Here is a 17,680-nt window from a genome sequence, read left to right on the forward strand (position 1 = left end):
GCCCCTCATAATCTTGAACACCTCAATCAGGTCGCCCCTCAATCTTCTCTGCTCCAGAGAAAACAACCCAAGCCTATCCAACCTCTCTTCATAACTTAAATGTTCCATTCCAGGCAATATCCTGGTGAATCTCCTCTGCACCTCCTCCAGTGTGTACACATCCTTCCTATAATGTGGTGACCAGAACTGCACACAGTACTCCAGCTGTGGCCTCACCAAAGTTCTACACAACTCCATCGTGACCTCTCTGCTTTTGTAATCAATACCCCGATTGATAAAGGTGAGTATTTTATTACATTTTTATAATGATTTAGTGGATTCACTTCATAATCTTAATTTGGATCTCTGATCCGCAGAGAATTTCAAATTTCTGAGCTTGCTTAAAAATAAAATCCATGCCCAAGAAGATTTCATCTTAGTGAATCCAAGGCAGAAGTAAAGCAGTTTTTAAAAAAATTCCTGTCTTACAAACAGCATGAGAACATGCTGATTCAGCCCCATCAGAATGTGAGGAAACTAGATCCAGGCAGCTGAAGGCAAGCCAGCAATTGTGAAGCAATTAAAATTGGGGATGCCCAAGAGGCCAGAATTAGATGAGCAGATATATTCAAGAGGGTTTGGGACTGGAGGAGATTATAGAGAGGGTGAGAATTGAGGCCACGGAGTGATTCAAAAATAAGGATGAGAATGTTAAAGTCCAGGAGTTACTTAAGCACGAACCGGTGTTGGCCAATGAACAAAGGGGTGATAGGAGAATGGAACTTGGGAGCCAATTGTGAAGCAACCACTTAGATCTGTTTATTTGTAAATAAGGTTCTAGTCCAACAGCAGCTTGCATTTGTAAAGTGACTTTGACATAATGGAAAATCCATAGCTGCTTCACAGGGGCGGTATAAAGAAAATATTGTTGCCAAGGGTGGAATTTTGATGCATTGACCGAATGTTTTCAGAGATCAGGGACTGCAAAAATTCTCTGTGATCTCTTCGACATGGAATGTGCATGTGTGTGCCATAAGCCAGAAGAGATCAACACACACTGCCGTACATGCAGGAAAGTCACGTTAGAGTTGTGTAAAACTTTGGTGAGGCCACAGCTGGAGTACTGTGTGCAGTTCTGGTCGCCACATTATAGGAAGGATGTGATTGCACTGGAGGGGGTGCAGAGGAGATTCACCAGGATGCTGTCTGGGATGGAACATCTAAATTATGAAGAGAGGTTGGGTAGACTTGGGTTGTTTTCATTGGATCAGAGAAGACTAAGGGGCGACCTGATTGAGGTGTGCAAGATTATGAGGGACATGGATAGAGTGGATAAGGAGCAGCTGTTCCCCTTAGTTGAAGGGTCAGTCACGAGGGGACATAGGTTCAAGGTTTGAGGGGATATGAGGAAAACCTTTTTACCCAGAGGGTGGTGACAGTCTGGAATGTGCTGCCTGGGAGACTGGTAGAGGCGAGTTGCTTCACATCCGTTAAAAAGAACCTGGATGTGCACTTGGGACATCATAACATTTAGGGCTATGGGCCAAGTGCTGGTAGATGAGATTAGGTGGGAGTGCAGGTGTTTGTTATGTGTTGGTGCAGACTCAATAGGCTGAAGGGCCTCTTTTGTGCTGTATGATTCTATGATTCTATGACATACACTTATACCGTTAAGAAACTGCCTTCACATTTTAAAGCAATAGGTCACCAGATACTGATGCCGGAATTCTATTGCCTCACCCACCATGGAATCCCAGGAATTTCCGGTCTGGCTTGAGGAGGCCATAAAATCCTGCTCTTAGGGTCGAATTCTCCTATTTTGAGAGTAAGTTCTGTGGCGGGGGCAGGAATGCGGAGTGTTTCTCACTGCGGAGGCTGGAGGGAAAACACGTCAAATCCTACGACCCCACCTCATCAATTATGCGCCCTGGTGTTTTACGCCAAATTGCATGGTGGGCCAGGCCTAGGTAGCACATAGCCTGCCATCATGTCCATGTACCCTACTGAGAGGGAACCATCTTCACTGACCCACTGTTGAAAAAAGGTGGACCTCCTGAGGACGAAGATGGATTTCCAGGAATATTCTGAGGCTGGAAGATGGACACCCGCCAGGACACCGAATCCGGAAGGTCTACCTGCAAATGCAGTGATATGCCAGGGTCCAGGATTGTGGGCGGCCTCCATCCTGAACTTCGGAGGCAGCCCCAGGCATTGTTTAGATGGGTCCCAACATCTGCATGCCACACTGCACAATGTGTTTCACACCGGTGTGTTTCCTCACTGGCATCAAGGAGAATCTGGCGTTGGGGGTCGAGCCTTCATCTGCATTCCATCTGAGGCTCACACTGTACTCTGGCAGGTTTTCCAGCCTGCCGTGGTGGGCACCAGAAGAAGATCTTGTTGTAAATTCACACCAGCGTGAAACCGGTTTCTGGGCCTCCCACCATTCTCCCACCATGCCTGCCATCAAACACACCAGTTGGGGCTTGGGCAAATTCCACCCCAAGTCACATAAGGTGATATTAGGGCAGATGGCCAAATGTTTTATTGAAAAGGTAGGTTTTAAGGAGCATCTTATGGAATGAAAGAAACACAGGTGAGAAACGTGACCTCAGCAGGGCCATTTGAAATCAGTTCTGAAGTCAAACAGACCCCATTTTCACTGTTACAAAGGTCCTCACTCATAGTGTGGGAATCTTATTTTTATGGAGGAGGCCTAAATGGTCTTGGAGGATGAATAAGATCTGCTTAAGTGTCATGATCTGAAATTATTTAAATCCCCAACCCTGTAAACATGAAAGTAATTGGGCTGCGGCTTTCAGTTAGAGTAAAAGAGCAGCCACCCACTGCTGGAGTGTATTGATTGACAGACCATCTGGTGTGGCTTTGAAAAAACTATCAGCCATTTTTTCCTGCAATTTCAATAGCCTTTATTGTTGAAATTCCCGAAGGGCTGTTAGCAGTATGAATGCTTGACTGACTTTCAATAACTCAAAAAAACACATTTCAGCAGGGGCCGGAGTTCACTTTTTAATTGACAGTTTTAAGAGGTTATTCAAGGATCAGCCTGCGGTAACTGAATACATGTTCATGTCTTTTTACACCATTTGACTACGTGAGAAGATTTAAATTTTTTGAATGGGTTTCGTGAATGGGAGTTCTTTTTCCACATCAAATGTCCATGAGTGAGATCTCTCTAAGTTTCTTAGACGTTTATTTGTTTTCTTCTTCATGTGACTCCTGTACTAGGTGAGTATAGAATGAGTCTGGGGATGGGGGGGGGTATGGAGGTGACGTAGGGGTATGAAGGGCATGGAGGTGGCACGGAGTCAGTGGGGAGGTGAAGGGTAAGGTCAAGAGGGCCTAACTGCCTTTTATACAAATGGGCCTAAATCCTAGAGAAACAATTGAGCCTCCTAGTCAGCCTGCCTCGGCACTTGTCTGCCTCTGTGGCCACCTCCAAACTGCCTCTGGAGGCAGCAGGCTTGCCCTGCCTTCTTGGAATGAAAATATGGCATGTGGGAGCCCTTTTAAAGGAGACAGGACTGCTGCTCAGTTAATTTCCTGACGCAAACTCCACATCTCGGTGGCGAAAATCTGGCCTACAAGCTTCAATTTGCATATGTTTGGCTGGAGAAAATTTGTGCTTGGTATAACTTAGCAACGGTGGCGAGGTCAAATGAGAGTTTGTGGTGAAGTTAGTATGGAAGTCATTAGCATGCATATGAAAACTAACCATGTACAGTTAATACTGCAGTTGTACTGTACTCAGCTTCCACTAAGAACACATCACAAAACATTATAATCTCTTGCATTTGTCTAATTTATTAAATAGGGAATATCAAATCAATTCCAATAAGGCAGATAATCCAGCCTTTAATAAAAACCTTAATGGCAGAGTCTCAACTAATCACATAAGATTCACTTGTCCTTCTGGCTCAGACACAAGTCCATAGTTTAGTATTACATAAACATATGCATCTTTTCTTTCAGACTATAAAATCCTATGAGCTGAAACTCTTCATCTGTCATCTCAGCAATGATACTCTCAGGGAGATGGGTCAGTGAACTATAAGCTAATTAATAACCAATGCTATTTCAACTGTTAGACTGACAAAGTTGTCCTTGGGTAACATTTCAAACTTCTGCTGAAAACAGTGTCTGAAGATCACTTGTCACAAGATATTATCATCTCTTCTCTTTGCCTATGGCTCTGAGATGGAACATAGTGCCATTGTACTGTTGCAAAGAGCTTTTTGTCCTCCTCTTCAATCACACTAAACCTCAACACCACCACCAGTGCTCGTTTTACTGGGATCAGCCACATCCTGCATCCTTTCCAATCAGCAATGCAGGAAACCCTGGAAAGAGTCAAAGAAAATTAGGGGACATGTTTTGAAGACCTTAGACATTTACCAAAACTTATTTACTGGAATTTGTCAAGGACAGCAATTTTTAGCTTTATGAAATCGCAAATTGGGTGGTAATTTTTGGTAACCTCAGATGGAGAGTAATACGGGAAGTTGCCGTCATAAATGCTTTGTTTCTGCATGAGCTGTGCTGGAAACAGTATCTTGCCAAGAGATTCCCTATTGAAATACTTAAAATACATGGAACTATGTGATCCCTATTTGATAGAACTAAAATCACCAGAAAATGGAGTTAGGTCACAAATCCGGCATAATCTCATTGAATGGCAGAATAGCTTCCAAAGGCATAATGGCTGACTATGTCCCTTTGTTCCTAAAATGTTTAGGGCTTTAATATTTGCTGAGCTTTATTTATTGCCAAACAACCTCTCTGGCACTGAAAACTAACTTTTACAAGTTTGGAGGCTCATTCCTTCTATTTTAATTATTGGTGGAGTTTTCATTTTTTTCTTTCTGTTTTTCTTGTCATACTCTCTCCTAATCCCAGCTTTCTTCCCCTAATGTTATTTCATTTTTTGTACCTAATTTGACACCGAACTAAATATTCTAGCTGATAATTCTTTATTTAAAGAGTGCTGCTCAATTAACAGTTTCTCAATCTGATTAGGAAAGGAGATATACACAGTTGCTCGTCCTGTTCACATACATCTCATAAGCTCCATAAAGGACCACTAGACTATTTTAACTATCTTACTGCAAATAAGTCCTGGTACAAAATCCCATTGAAAATGTGTGCGGGGAAACATAAGTGTAATGAACTGATGACTCCATTCATTTGCTGGTGAGAGCAGGCACGTGGCTCTTACATGGGAACAGGATTTCCAGTGATGCTAGGAAACATCAGTGGCACACATGTGACTCTGCAGACACCTCACCTCAATGTGGAGATATACCAGAACCACAAAGAGTTCCACTTCATATATCTGCAGTTGGTGTGTGACCATGCAGAGAGCATCATGTTAGTGCTAGCCGACTGTCTTTTGGTCTTGCACCAGTCGACTATTCCCACCCGCATGGCAAACTAAAGAGTGGTTGTTCGGTAACAAGTGCTACCCACTCTACATGTAGCTTGTGACTCCCCTCTGCTACTCAACCACACATGGATAGCGTGTGCACAACAAAAAGTCATGAGGCGATCAGGAATGTCATGAAGCAAACCATCAATGTTCTAAAACAATGTTTCAGTTATCTGACTGCTCAGGGGATCCTTACAATACTTGCTGAAGCAGGTCTCCAAATTCACGGTGGCTGGTTGTGTTCTTGCCACTTGGCCTTCGATTAAAACCTCAGGAGGAGGAAGAAATGGAATGCTAGAGGCATTCAAACATAATAGCTTTGAACAGGCCGTCCATCAGTGGCTAATTGGCTCCTGGCTCCTGTGAATACAACCCCACACCACTGATGCTTCACAATTCCCTGCTTTTTCATCTCTTTGCAACGGGACATCCCATTGTCCCCTTTGTCAAAATCTTGAAATAAGAAAAAACTATTCTGTAGCAACTTTGAGGAAAATGTTTTTCACCCAGAGGATGGTGGAAATATGGAACGTGCTGCCCAAGAGGGTAGTGGAGGCAGGTACTCTTGCAACATTTAAGAAGCATCTGGACGAGCACTTAAATTGCCAAGGCATAGCAGGCTGTGGACCAAGTGCTGGTAAATGGAATTAGTATAGATTAGTGTTTGTTGATTGGCATAGCCATGGTGGGCCGAAAGGCCCGTGTGACACTGTGACTCTTATCGAACAGCACTACTATAATGCACCTCAAATTAAACTAGTCACCCTTGTGCTTGCCCTTAGCGCCTATGCCAGGCTTATGCAATGATAGGCTGGTGGCTGCAGCGGGCTGGTGTAATTTTCACTAGGGAAGAATACAGATAGCCTGGCCTTGCAGGATGACCCAGAAGTAGCTCTGGGCCTTGAGACTTTGGACTGCACCACCTCAATATTGGGCTGGATGACTGAGAGGCAATGACAGCAACAGTAGTGGAATGGCAGTAGTGGGAGCACTGGGGGGGGGGGTCACCTTCGGCAGGACCAGTGGGAGGTGAGAGGAACCATAAAATCCCACCCTCCGTGTCAACAAGAGCTTATTCTTGTTAAGTCAAGAAAGACAATAAAAATCTGTTGTGTAAAGACTTGCAGGTGCATTAAAAAGGCAATTTTACCGTTTTAATTTTACATTTTATTGAAAATAAAAAGATCAGTAGGTGCATTATAAATAGACTGATGTACAATACATGTTTAGCATACTGGGTCAGCGTCGAAAAAGCGTATTCTGCAACAACCTATAGTTACTAAAATATACATTAAAGGCTTGTTCTGAAAAGATGACAACAATAAATTCAATCTCTAATTCAACTTTTCCACCAAAGTTCATTTTCTATAAAGATAATTCTCCTGTACATATAGTAAATGTACTGAAGGCAAATTTCTGAATCTTAAATATTTACATTCATGCATTAGTTCACACTATTGGTTGTGTCTGCAATACATTTCAGATTACAATTTCAAATGCACAGATGTTGGGTATATTTTAAGTTCATATAATCACAGAGCTAATGTAACCATATTTTGTTGGATGAATCCGCTCTTGGAAGCAGGATTATGTACGTAGCTAACATCGGATATTTATTGCTAAAAAGAACAGCTGTATCCAGTAACTCGTGTGTACTTGAGCTGGCTGTTTTAAGGCCTGACAAATGAAAACAGTACGATTTAAAATAATGTTACAAGGAAAATGCTGCTGCAGTCCATTATACTGCCTATATTTTATTCTTCAGCCTTTTCTTCATGGGTGAGTTATTCTTATGCAAGGCGTCACCTTTGTACTTTATTGGAATTCAACGGCAAATCCCTACTTTAATCTACTTTTTCAGACGTTGGATTTGACTTCAAAAGCAATGTGCCTGCAGTAATCCCATTACGTACTTGACAGGGAACTTCCTATTTCAGATTCTGGTCTAATTTGTTCCCCAAAGCGTTCTTTCACAGAAGTTCATGGTTAGAAAAATGCTTTGAAATGCAGGTAGGAAGGCAAAAAAAAATCTCCAATGATCCAAATGTTGAGATGGGTTGTGGTGTGGGTTGGGGGGGGGGGGGGGGGTGGGGAGAGGGGGCGGGGGTGAGATCCTAAAGTGGATATAAATTCAGCAAGTCAGATGAAACTCTAGGGATTCTTTTAAAAGGCCGCGTGAGATTTTAAATACATTACTTTTTTTTTAAACTGCCTGTCAAGCTTTCATTATGATTTGTTGCCAGCATTCAAAGAAACATCTGTGACTGAAATACTTTGACACTTGTGACACTAGCATAGATCTGGAGAAGAAAACAATCATAAAAAATAAACTAGATATCCTTATGAAACTGCCTGTATTACGAGAATGATGTTCAGTTGTTAATTTAGTTTGATTCTTTCACTTTTCATTATCCAGTGTTATCGGTAAAATGTCAATGTTCTTCGCACAATATTCTTGTGGCGAAAATAGTCCTCCTTTGTACTCTAGGACTGGAGATGAAACAGGTCCGTTAGCAACAGAAGAGTGCACTATACCAAATGCTGCAAGTCGATAGAATTCTGAGTGTGTTGAATAAAGCAGCTGCAATGTGGAGGGTGATGGTGGTGCAGTGGTAATGTCATTGGTCTAATAATCCAGAGGCCTAGGTTAATGCTCGAGGGACACCAGTTCAAATCCCACCATAGCAGCTGATTCAACTTAAATTCAATTAACAAAATCTGGAATCGAAAGCAAATCTTCGTAATGGGAACCATTCAATGCATTTTCATTTGTGAGGCAGACAGCAACTTGCTGTTTTCACAAAATGAATGGTGAAACAACACAACTCCAACATGAACTTTTCGATATTTGAATTCAAATGTGTGTCTCCCCCTCCTCTGAAATTGCTGGAGCATTTGCTTAAAAAATGTCAGGAAGAGTCAATAGCCTCATGATAAGTTGTAGCTATGTTAATTAGGATATTATAGTACCTGGAGGATGTGCAGTGATAATGGGGATATCTCTGATCTCTAGAGAATGCCATTATATATAGTTTAGCAGCCTTCTGCAGATATCCCAGGCAATTGCCAATAGGGGATTTTCTAAATTCTAGCTAGGCACTTTACAGCCTTCCAGACTGAACATTGAGTTCAACAGCTTCAGAGCATGAACTCTCTCCTCTATCTCCATTTATTTTATTTCATTTGTTCTTTTCATCTTATTCATCCAGTTTTATTACTTTATTTTCTTATTTTTGTTTTTGTACTTCTAAAATCTCACTTTCCATCTTGTTTCACCACCCCCACCCCGTCAAAACCTCACTAGGGCCATCTGCCGCATTCCTACACTCTGCACCTTCGTTCTGCCATTTACACATTCCGATCTCTTAATGGACGCTCTTAGCACCATTCTCAGCCTTTATCGTCAGCATTTACATTCCCTTTATCTATGCCATTCCTATCAATTACAACAACCCTCTCTTCCCCCCACCCCACCCCACCCCACCCCACAGTATAAACCCCATCATAGAAACCCTACAGTGCAGAAGGAGGCCATTCGGCCCATCGAGTCTGCAGCGACCACAATCCCACCCAGGCCCTACCCCCACATATTTACCCGCTAATCCCTCTAACCTACGCATCCCAGGACTCTAAGGGGCAATTTATAACCTGGCCAATCAACCTAACCCGCACATCTTTGGACTGTGGGAGGAAACCGGAGCACCCGGAGGAAACCCACGCAGACACGAGGAGAATGTTCAAACTCCACACAGACAGTGACCCGAGCCAGGAATCGAACCCGGGACCCTGGAGCTGTGAAGCAGCAGTGCTAACCACTGTGCTACCGTGCCGCCCCATCCTATTTGTCTTGTCTTCAGGTCTGACGAAGGGTCATCCTGACTTGAAATGTTGGCTCTATTCTCTCTCCACAGATGCTATCAGACCTGCTGAGATTTTTCAGCATTTTCTGTTTTTGTTAATTACAACTTCACTGCATAGGAAAGTCTTTCCACAATGGCTGGAATTTTCCAGCCCCGCCAGATTGACTTTCACCAGGACTAGAAAATCCAAGCAGTGTCATGAATGAGAGCAGAATTGGAGCATTTGTTTCAAATTAAGAAATCTGGTCAAACGGCCCCTTTCAGGGCTGAAAAGACCAGAGGACAAATTCGACTTCCAGTGCTGAGTTACCACAAGAGATGGGAACTAAGGCGTGCAATGTAAGTCTTGTCAGCTATATGCAAGATCAATCAATTTGGGTGTCGCAAAGATTGAGCAGTGGGTTCAGGACAGTCCAGCCTAGATGTCAAAAGGATACAGATTCTAGGAGGAATGTTGACACTGTTCAAAGCTTTTGCACTGTTTTTAATTTTATACATGGACTTCAATCATAGCCATGAGGCATCAAAATCAATTTCTGCTCATTTTTTAATCACCTGCAATTAAAGTACACCGGTTGGCTACTGAGTGTTGATGCAAAGCAACATTTGTTGGATACTTTGATAAAATACTCAATGCGCAAAGTCGCTTCACTGTTTAGGAATTAACAAGAACAGAAATATACAAATTAAAGGACTAGATTATAAACCTACATGCTTCTAAAAGCTTTGGGGAGAGTGTGGAAGTATGCAATTGGAGGGAGTTGATCCCTGAACCTGCGCCATGCTGATCATTTCTACATTCGGTCTATATACATTCTCACTTGTGCATGCAGTCAATTTGAACATGTAACAAATGGCCATGTTCTATGTGTAAGAATCATAAACATAAAAGGAAAAACTCAGGAACTTTACGGTTAAGATTTGGGTAGTTTAACCCATTATTAATTGCTTTCAGCAGTTACTACAGAGCATAATTATTTGCTGTTGATTAGAGAGGAATGAAATGGGGCTTTAGTATGAGAGAACACCGTAATGCCAGAGATGTATTTAAGTCACATCTTCAGTAACTTAGAGCCTTTTTTACACTGGACCACATTTGCTTTTGAAGTCAATTCATTTCATATTGAAAGCATATATGTGAAAGGCAACACGCACAAATCTTTCCAAATTTCTTTCATTAAAAAAAGAACTCTACTGAGCCATTTGCAAAACGCAAACGGATTAAAAAGTAGAAGGATGTGTTCTTCGAGAATTGGAAGTAATCTTTAAAGTTCAAAGGAAAAGAAATATTCATGTAAACAAAGATCCAGAAGTGAAAAGCATCAACGTAAATAACGCAAGACTTAAGGAAATGTGGATGAGAAATCTACCCTGACTGACGTTGTTCTGCCACTCATGAATATTGCCAAATGTTTATTACAAAACATTATGTTCAAAGTTCTACAAATCATTATACAGTACATGTCTGATATAGAAAATAAATGCTTCCAAGTTCAGTTGAAGTATAAACCACTTGATTTGGCCTCGAATTAAAGAAACTTAATGTTTTACCAAGCTTGTGACTACTGACAGCCGTCTTTGCTGTGATTTAACGTAAGCAACCTGGGATAAAACCTGCCAGTGTAAAAAAGGCTTTACCAACAAAGTCAAACTATGATGGGCCGATGAAGTTTATAAAGCACCTATTTTCAAAATGATGCACAAAACTTTCCTGGCTATATTTTCTGAAAAGGATGAGCACATTTCAATGAGATGTCTTCAGATAAAGGAAATTGCATAGTCGGTCAGACCGCAAATGCGCTTTGTGTGATGGACGACAATGCTCTTTGTTGGTTCATCGGTTTTATGGAAGCAATCTTCTCCCTTTTCACTGTAACCTGTTTTATTGTGGAGACACTGGGTCGTGCAGGTAAAGGCTTCAACGTGACCACCTCCGGTTGCAACTGAATACAGCAAGTTAAAACTATTCTAGTGGATGGCAGTTGTTGTAGAGAGTAAGTTGATAGATTGTTTGCAAGAACCAGCTGAGATTCACCCAGGATTGAGGCATCTTTGAGGTTGTTGCTTTCAACGGAAGCTGCAAGCAGTGATTATGCCTTTGTGAGGTCATGTCTCACATTGATTAGTTTGATTGGCAGGCTTATCCTTCACCTCACAGCCAACGTGGCTGAAGAGAAGTCTGTTTCTCTGCTTGGAATAACTGATGTGTTCACTTTTGGCCTTGAAATGAAGTCCTTATCTTCAGAACACCTTTTCAACCTTTGCACACAGCACATTGTGTGTGCATTTTGAACTAGACACTCTCCTGTCTTGAAACAATCTTGTGGTAGTTTTTTTTTAAGTTAAATGATTGCACTATTTGTGTCTGGCATTTTGTCATTTTGGGAGGTCATTGCATATTCAGCTCGACTTGTCCCATTCTCCTCTTTCCGCATCGGCTTCCTGATTCCAGTGAAGGAAGGACGGTTAAATGTAATGAAAAACAAAACAGAGAAAAAAACTAATTGTTAGTACTTATTAATCACACACATTTTATATGTTTTTGGTAAAGGAGCAGTGTTAACTGGGAGTTAAATGGGAAACTGAAAGTTGAGCAATGTTTGGTTAACTGTTAAGATTAGTCCGAGTGCTTGAGGAACTATAACACATTCACTTCCATCTTTATCACTACATTTCTACACCTACAACTACAGAAATGTCTTCAAGCGTTTAACTTAAGGATGCCCCATGTGTCCAGTATGCTTATTGGGCTGCCTTTACAAAATAGAGGACAAGAAATTCAAGGGCAGCATGCCCAGGATTTCCCAATGTTCACTCCTGAAGAGACTCTACACTGGAAGACCGCACCTGTAAAAGCTGCCCTTATGCCTCACCTGTTAAAGCATACGAAGCAAATCACAGAAGATGACAAATGACTTAAAATCCTTTTAACAAAACACATTTTGGGTTTCTGAAGAATCCGTAGCATTATTTCCATAATCGTTATAAAATAGTGTTCAATGAGCACATTGTTATCAAAGTTCACTAATCGTAAAATGGCCAACTGGCTTGTTCAAATTCCACAATTTTTTACTTATGTTCTGAAACCTGTTACATCCGATCCAACAATAATTAATTCAAAAAGACACTCGCCTAAACAGAAAGCTATTATTCTCAGAACCAGCTACATAACAGAAAGCTATTTAGAACCTGAAAATAGTTTGATTAATTTTTAATAATTCCACGCTACTGAGAATGTGTCTTAATATATCATACACTTCCTGTGCTAAAAAAATCCTTCAGTCATTAATGCAACATGAAAGCTCTGCATGCCAGATTTGCTAAGTGCATTCATAAAAATGGTTATTCCATGGAGCCTTAAGTGAAGAGAATGTGCACCAATTAATTTATTCAGACTGCTGGTGCCATTAACTCTGTTTACACTTCCCGCTGCCTTAGAAAGGCAGCCAACATAATCAAGGACCCCATGCAACCCGGACGTACTCTCTTCCACCTTCTTCCGTCGGGAAAAAGATACAGAAGTCTGAGATCACGTACCAACTGACTCAAGAACAGTTTCTTCACTGCTGCCATCAGACTTTTGAATGGACCTACTGTATATTAAGCTGATTTTTCTCTACACCCTCTCTGTAACTGCAACACTAGATTTTGCACCCTCTCCTTTCCTTCTCCCCTATGTACTCTATGAATGATAAGTTGTATAGTGCGCAAGAAACAATACTTTTCACTGTATCCCAACACATGTGACAATGACAAATCAAATCAAATCAGCTCCATTGCTATGGACATTCTTCAGCCTGAAGTGTACCATTTTACTATATCAGTCCAGACAAGTTGATTCAAATAAGAATGGAATTTTCATCCAGTCAGAACAGATCTAGTGACTGCAAAATTGGTTAAATACAAGCATGAAAGTTTACCACAACTACCTAGTAGAAATGCTATCCAAAGTTCTGGCCACCAATTCCATGTACATGGCCACAAATTCCAAAAGAAAGATATAAAGAACCTTGTCAAATTCTAAAATAAAAAATGTTACATGTTGTAACAAAAATATATTCGACAGGTAGAAAAGCACGACATTCCATTTCAGACATAGGGCGGAATTCTCCCATCCTGCCCGCCAAAGTAATCGTAGTGGGCGGGACACGGACCATGCAAAGGTCATGCAAAACATCTAGGGCAAAGAAACCCACTTGGTTGGTGCTCTATTCATCACCGTAAAGAATAATCCCCCCTACCAGTTGTATTTTATTCACAACAAGTGGCTATGGTGAAAGAATCAATCCGGATTGGTCTTTTAGGTTTGACCCAATTTATTGCAAGACACTTCCTCAGTCCTATTAACCTACAAGAAGTTCTCTACTCAAAGTGTTCCAGTTGTCCTACTTATAGGACAATTAATGTCACATGTTTAAATAGCAACCCCCTTAATAAGGCAATTGCCAAACACTGTGATTAATAGTACGTTGACAATGAGGCGGGATCTCATAGAGACTTATAAAATTCGAACAGGACCAGACAAGGTAGATGCAGGAAGAATGGTCCCGATGGTGGGGGTGTGCAGAACCAGGGGTCACAGTCTGAGGATACAGGGTAGACCATTTAGGATGGAGATGAGGAGACATTTCTTCACCCAAAGAGTGGGGAGCCTGTGGAATTCATTACCACAGGAAGTCGTTGATGTCAAAACAGTGAATATATTCAACAAGTGGCTGGATATAGCACTTTGGGACGAACGGGATCAAAGGTTATGGGGAGAAAGTAGGATTGGGCTATTGAGTTGGATGATTAGTATTGATTGTGATGAATGGTGGAGCAGGTTCGAAGGGCCGAATGGCCTCCTCCTGCTCCTATCTTCTATGTTTCTATGGTGTACCAACTAATGAAAGTTTGTGACTCTCCAAGTTCAACAGCATCTTTCAGACCAACAATCTCTACCACCTAGAAGAACAAGGGTAGTAGATGCATGGGACCACCAAACCTCCAAGTTGCACATTAGCCTTACATGAAGCCACATGGTTAAGATCCTGAAACTTCCTATCTCACAGCACTGTGAAAGCACCTTCACCACGCAGACAGCAGTGGTTCAAGAAGGCTGGTCACAACCACCATTTCAAGGGGAAATTAGGTTTGGGCAATAAGTGGTGTCCACAGCCCGTGAACAAAGTTAAAATTTCCATAGTCATACTGGAATCACTGAAATATCAGCTAAGCGGGGGGCTGGGGAAAGCATATAAGTATATCAAATAAAAAATGGTAAATCATTAAAAAAAAACATTTGCCCGTCGTTGAGCTTAAGGCAGAACTCAAGTGTATTTTTTCAAGTTGTGACACTGTAGGGGATGTCACTTCACCGATAATATGCACTGGGGTCTTTCCAGTGAGTTTGCCACTGGGCTCACATCGCAGCCGGGACACTGAGTCCATGCTGCAGCTTATGGAAAAGGTCAATTTGTGTTAATCCCACAAGGGGAGCAACAGTCGCCTCCACTTGGTTGCTGACCAGGCCATGAAAGCAGATCATAAAGGGTCTTAACTTTTCTCTCGGCAAGCAGCAAGTCTTTCTTGCAAAGCCAGTAGCATTATAGGCAATTTTAATTGGCGCTGTTTACTGTTATGGTTGTCTTTTGCTGCAGCATATTGATATGCCACCTAAAAGTGATCTAAATTTAGAGCTACTTACCACTTAAGTCAGTCCAGAGTAATCATGACTATGCCGTTTACAATGTACTTAAAGCATTATGGGGGGGTGAAGTAGTATTGTGGTTCTGTTCTTGGACTCGGCATCCAGAGAAAGAGTTCAAATCCCGCTGTGCAATTGGGGAATTTGAATTCAATTAATACAATCTGGGACTATTCAGTCTGTAGCAGTATTGGTGAATGTGAATTATTGTAAAACCACCCGCTGGTTCACTAATGTCCTTTCGGGAAGGAAATCGGTCGTTCTTGCCCAGTCTGGCCTGTGTGTGGTTCCAATGTGGTTGACTTTCAACTCACCTTTGAGAGCAAGACACTCTGCTGTATTCAAGGACAATTAGGGATGGGCAATAGATGCTTACCAGCAATGCTCATATCTCATGAATGAATATAAAAAAACATGCCCCTTTGACTATGCAATCTAACATGGTAATTTTCAACCTCCATTAACAGGCACGGAAAGCAGATCAGTTAATTAATTCGCAAAGTCTAATTGTTTCTGTTGCGCTATTAGACTAATGGATTCACTTTACTAGTAAATCCCAGCTGGTGGAGATTTGCAGCATTAACATTGATACAGGGGTACAGGGGATGGCTGTTGTTTCTTACACTTCACTCTTGTCAGATCACAAAATGACTTTTCAGGTGTTTATCACTGTTTTAGTGAATGCTGGCTGCAGCAAACCTTGCCACTGCACATTAATCTTGTAACAGCTGCTTTTATAGCTGTGTTATAACTTACTACCCCAGCTTTAATCAGTGTGGAGCAAGGTTTCCTCTGGTTGAGTTAAAGACATTCTAATCATCTCCAGCAAAGTTATGGACATCTTCTACAAATCTCTAAAGTCTCCAAAAGCAGAACACTTCAATTGCCAATTACTTTAAATCTGTGCACTCTTGTTCTCGGTCCTTTCGTGAGTGGGAACAATTTCTTCCTTTCCACTCTATCTAGACTCTTTGTGCTTTTGAATACCTTTACAAAATCTTCTCCTAGCTTTCTCTTCTCCAAGGAAATCAGTCCCAACTTTTCCAATTTATTTTTATAACTGAAGTTCTTAATCCCTGCAAGCATTCTCATGAATCTTTTCTTGTTTATAACATTTATTCGTGGGACATGGGCATTGCTGGCTGGCTGGCATTTATTGCCCATCCCTAGTTGTCCTTGAGAAGGTGGTGGTGAGCTGCCGTCTTGAATCGCTGCAGTCCATGTACTGTGGGTTGACCCACAATTCCGTTAGGGAGAGTATTCCAGGATTTTGACCCAGCGACTGCGAAGGAATGGTGATATATTTCCAAGTAAGGATGGTGAGTGGCTTGGAGGGGAACTTGCAGGTGGTGGTGTTCCCATGTACCTGCTGCTCTTGTCCTTTGAGATGGAAGTGGTCATGGGTTTGGAAGGTGCTGTCTAGGGATCTTTGGTGAATTGCTGCAGTGCATCTTGTAGATAGTACACACGGCTGCTACTGAGCGTCTGTGGTGGAGGGAGTGGATGTTTGTAGATGTGGCGCCAATCAAGCGGGCTGCTCTGTCCTGGTTGGTGTCAAGTTTCTTGAGTGTTGTTGGAGCTGCACCCACCCAGGCAAGTGGGGAATATTCCATCACACTCCTGACTTGTGCCTTGGCGATGGTGGACAGGCTTTGGGGAGTCAGGAGGTGAGTTACTCACCACAGTCTGCACTCTCTCCAATGCATTCACATCCTTCCTACAGTGCAATGCCCAGAACTGGTAGGAATACTCCAGCTGAGATCAAAGCAGTGTCGGATACAAGTTCAATGCGCCTATTAATAAAGCCTAGGATACTGTATGTTTTATTAACAATACTCTTAACCTGTCTGCTACCTTTAATGACTTATGCACACATACACCCAGGTCCTTCTGCCCCTTTTAAGTTGTACCCTTTATTTTATATTATCTCTCAATGTTCTTCCTCCCAAAATGAATCATTTCATGTTTCTCCACATTGAACTACATCAGCCACTTGTCTGCCCATTCCACCAACTTGCCTGTATCGTTTTTAAATGGTAAATTACCCTCTTCACATTTCACAATGCTTCCAAGTCTTGTATCATCTGCAAATTTTCAATTTGTGCCACCGTGTATTAGGTCATCAATGTCTATTAGAAAGAGAAAAGATCCTCCCTCTGACCCCTGGAGAACTCTACTGCAAACCTTCTTCAGCCCGAATATCATCCATTAACCATTACCGTTTCCTGTCACTCAGCTAATTTTGTATTCATGTTGCTATTGTCACTTTTAAATGAGTTATAACATTGTTCACAAGTCTGTGGCACGACACTATAACAAATTCTTTTTGTACATTCATGTATACCAGATCAACAGCATTGCCCTAATCAACGTTCTCGGTTACCTACATATGAATTATGGGTAGGCCATTCAGCCCCTTGAGGCTGTTCCATCATTCAGTAAGATTACAGTTGATCTGATTGTGGCCTCAACTCCACATTCTGCCTACCCCCCCGGTAACCTTGACTTCCCTGTTAGACAGACACCTCTTCAAAAAACTGCAGCAAGTATAGTCAAACACAATTTTCCCTCAACAAATCCATGCTGGCTTTCCTTAATTTATCTGCATTTGTCCATCTGACTATTAATTTTATCCCAAATTATTGTTTCTAGAAGTTTCCCACCACCTACATTAAACTGACTGGTCTGGAGTTGCTGGGCTGATCTTTA

The 17,680-nt window shown here is 41.7% G+C and overlaps 1 protein-coding gene across 2 annotated transcripts in view; it reads right to left on the minus strand.

The window, feature by feature from the left end:
* Positions 1 to 17,680, minus strand: part of prima1 (proline rich membrane anchor 1) — a 117,750-nt gene that overhangs the window by 42,765 nt on the left and 57,305 nt on the right. The window contains exon 5 of one of the 2 annotated variants that reach the window (XM_078233207.1): positions 11,628 to 11,727. The exons of the other annotated variant lie outside the window; for it this stretch is intronic. Within the exon in view, the coding sequence (XP_078089333.1) occupies positions 11,628 to 11,727 (100 nt within the window). Of the gene's footprint in view, positions 1 to 11,627; positions 11,728 to 17,680 lie in introns of those variants that run through there. 2 annotated transcript variants of the gene reach the window in all.

This window comes from Mustelus asterias, chromosome 18, assembly GCF_964213995.1.
Source record: "Mustelus asterias chromosome 18, sMusAst1.hap1.1, whole genome shotgun sequence".
Taxonomy (NCBI): Eukaryota; Metazoa; Chordata; class Chondrichthyes; order Carcharhiniformes; family Triakidae; genus Mustelus; species Mustelus asterias.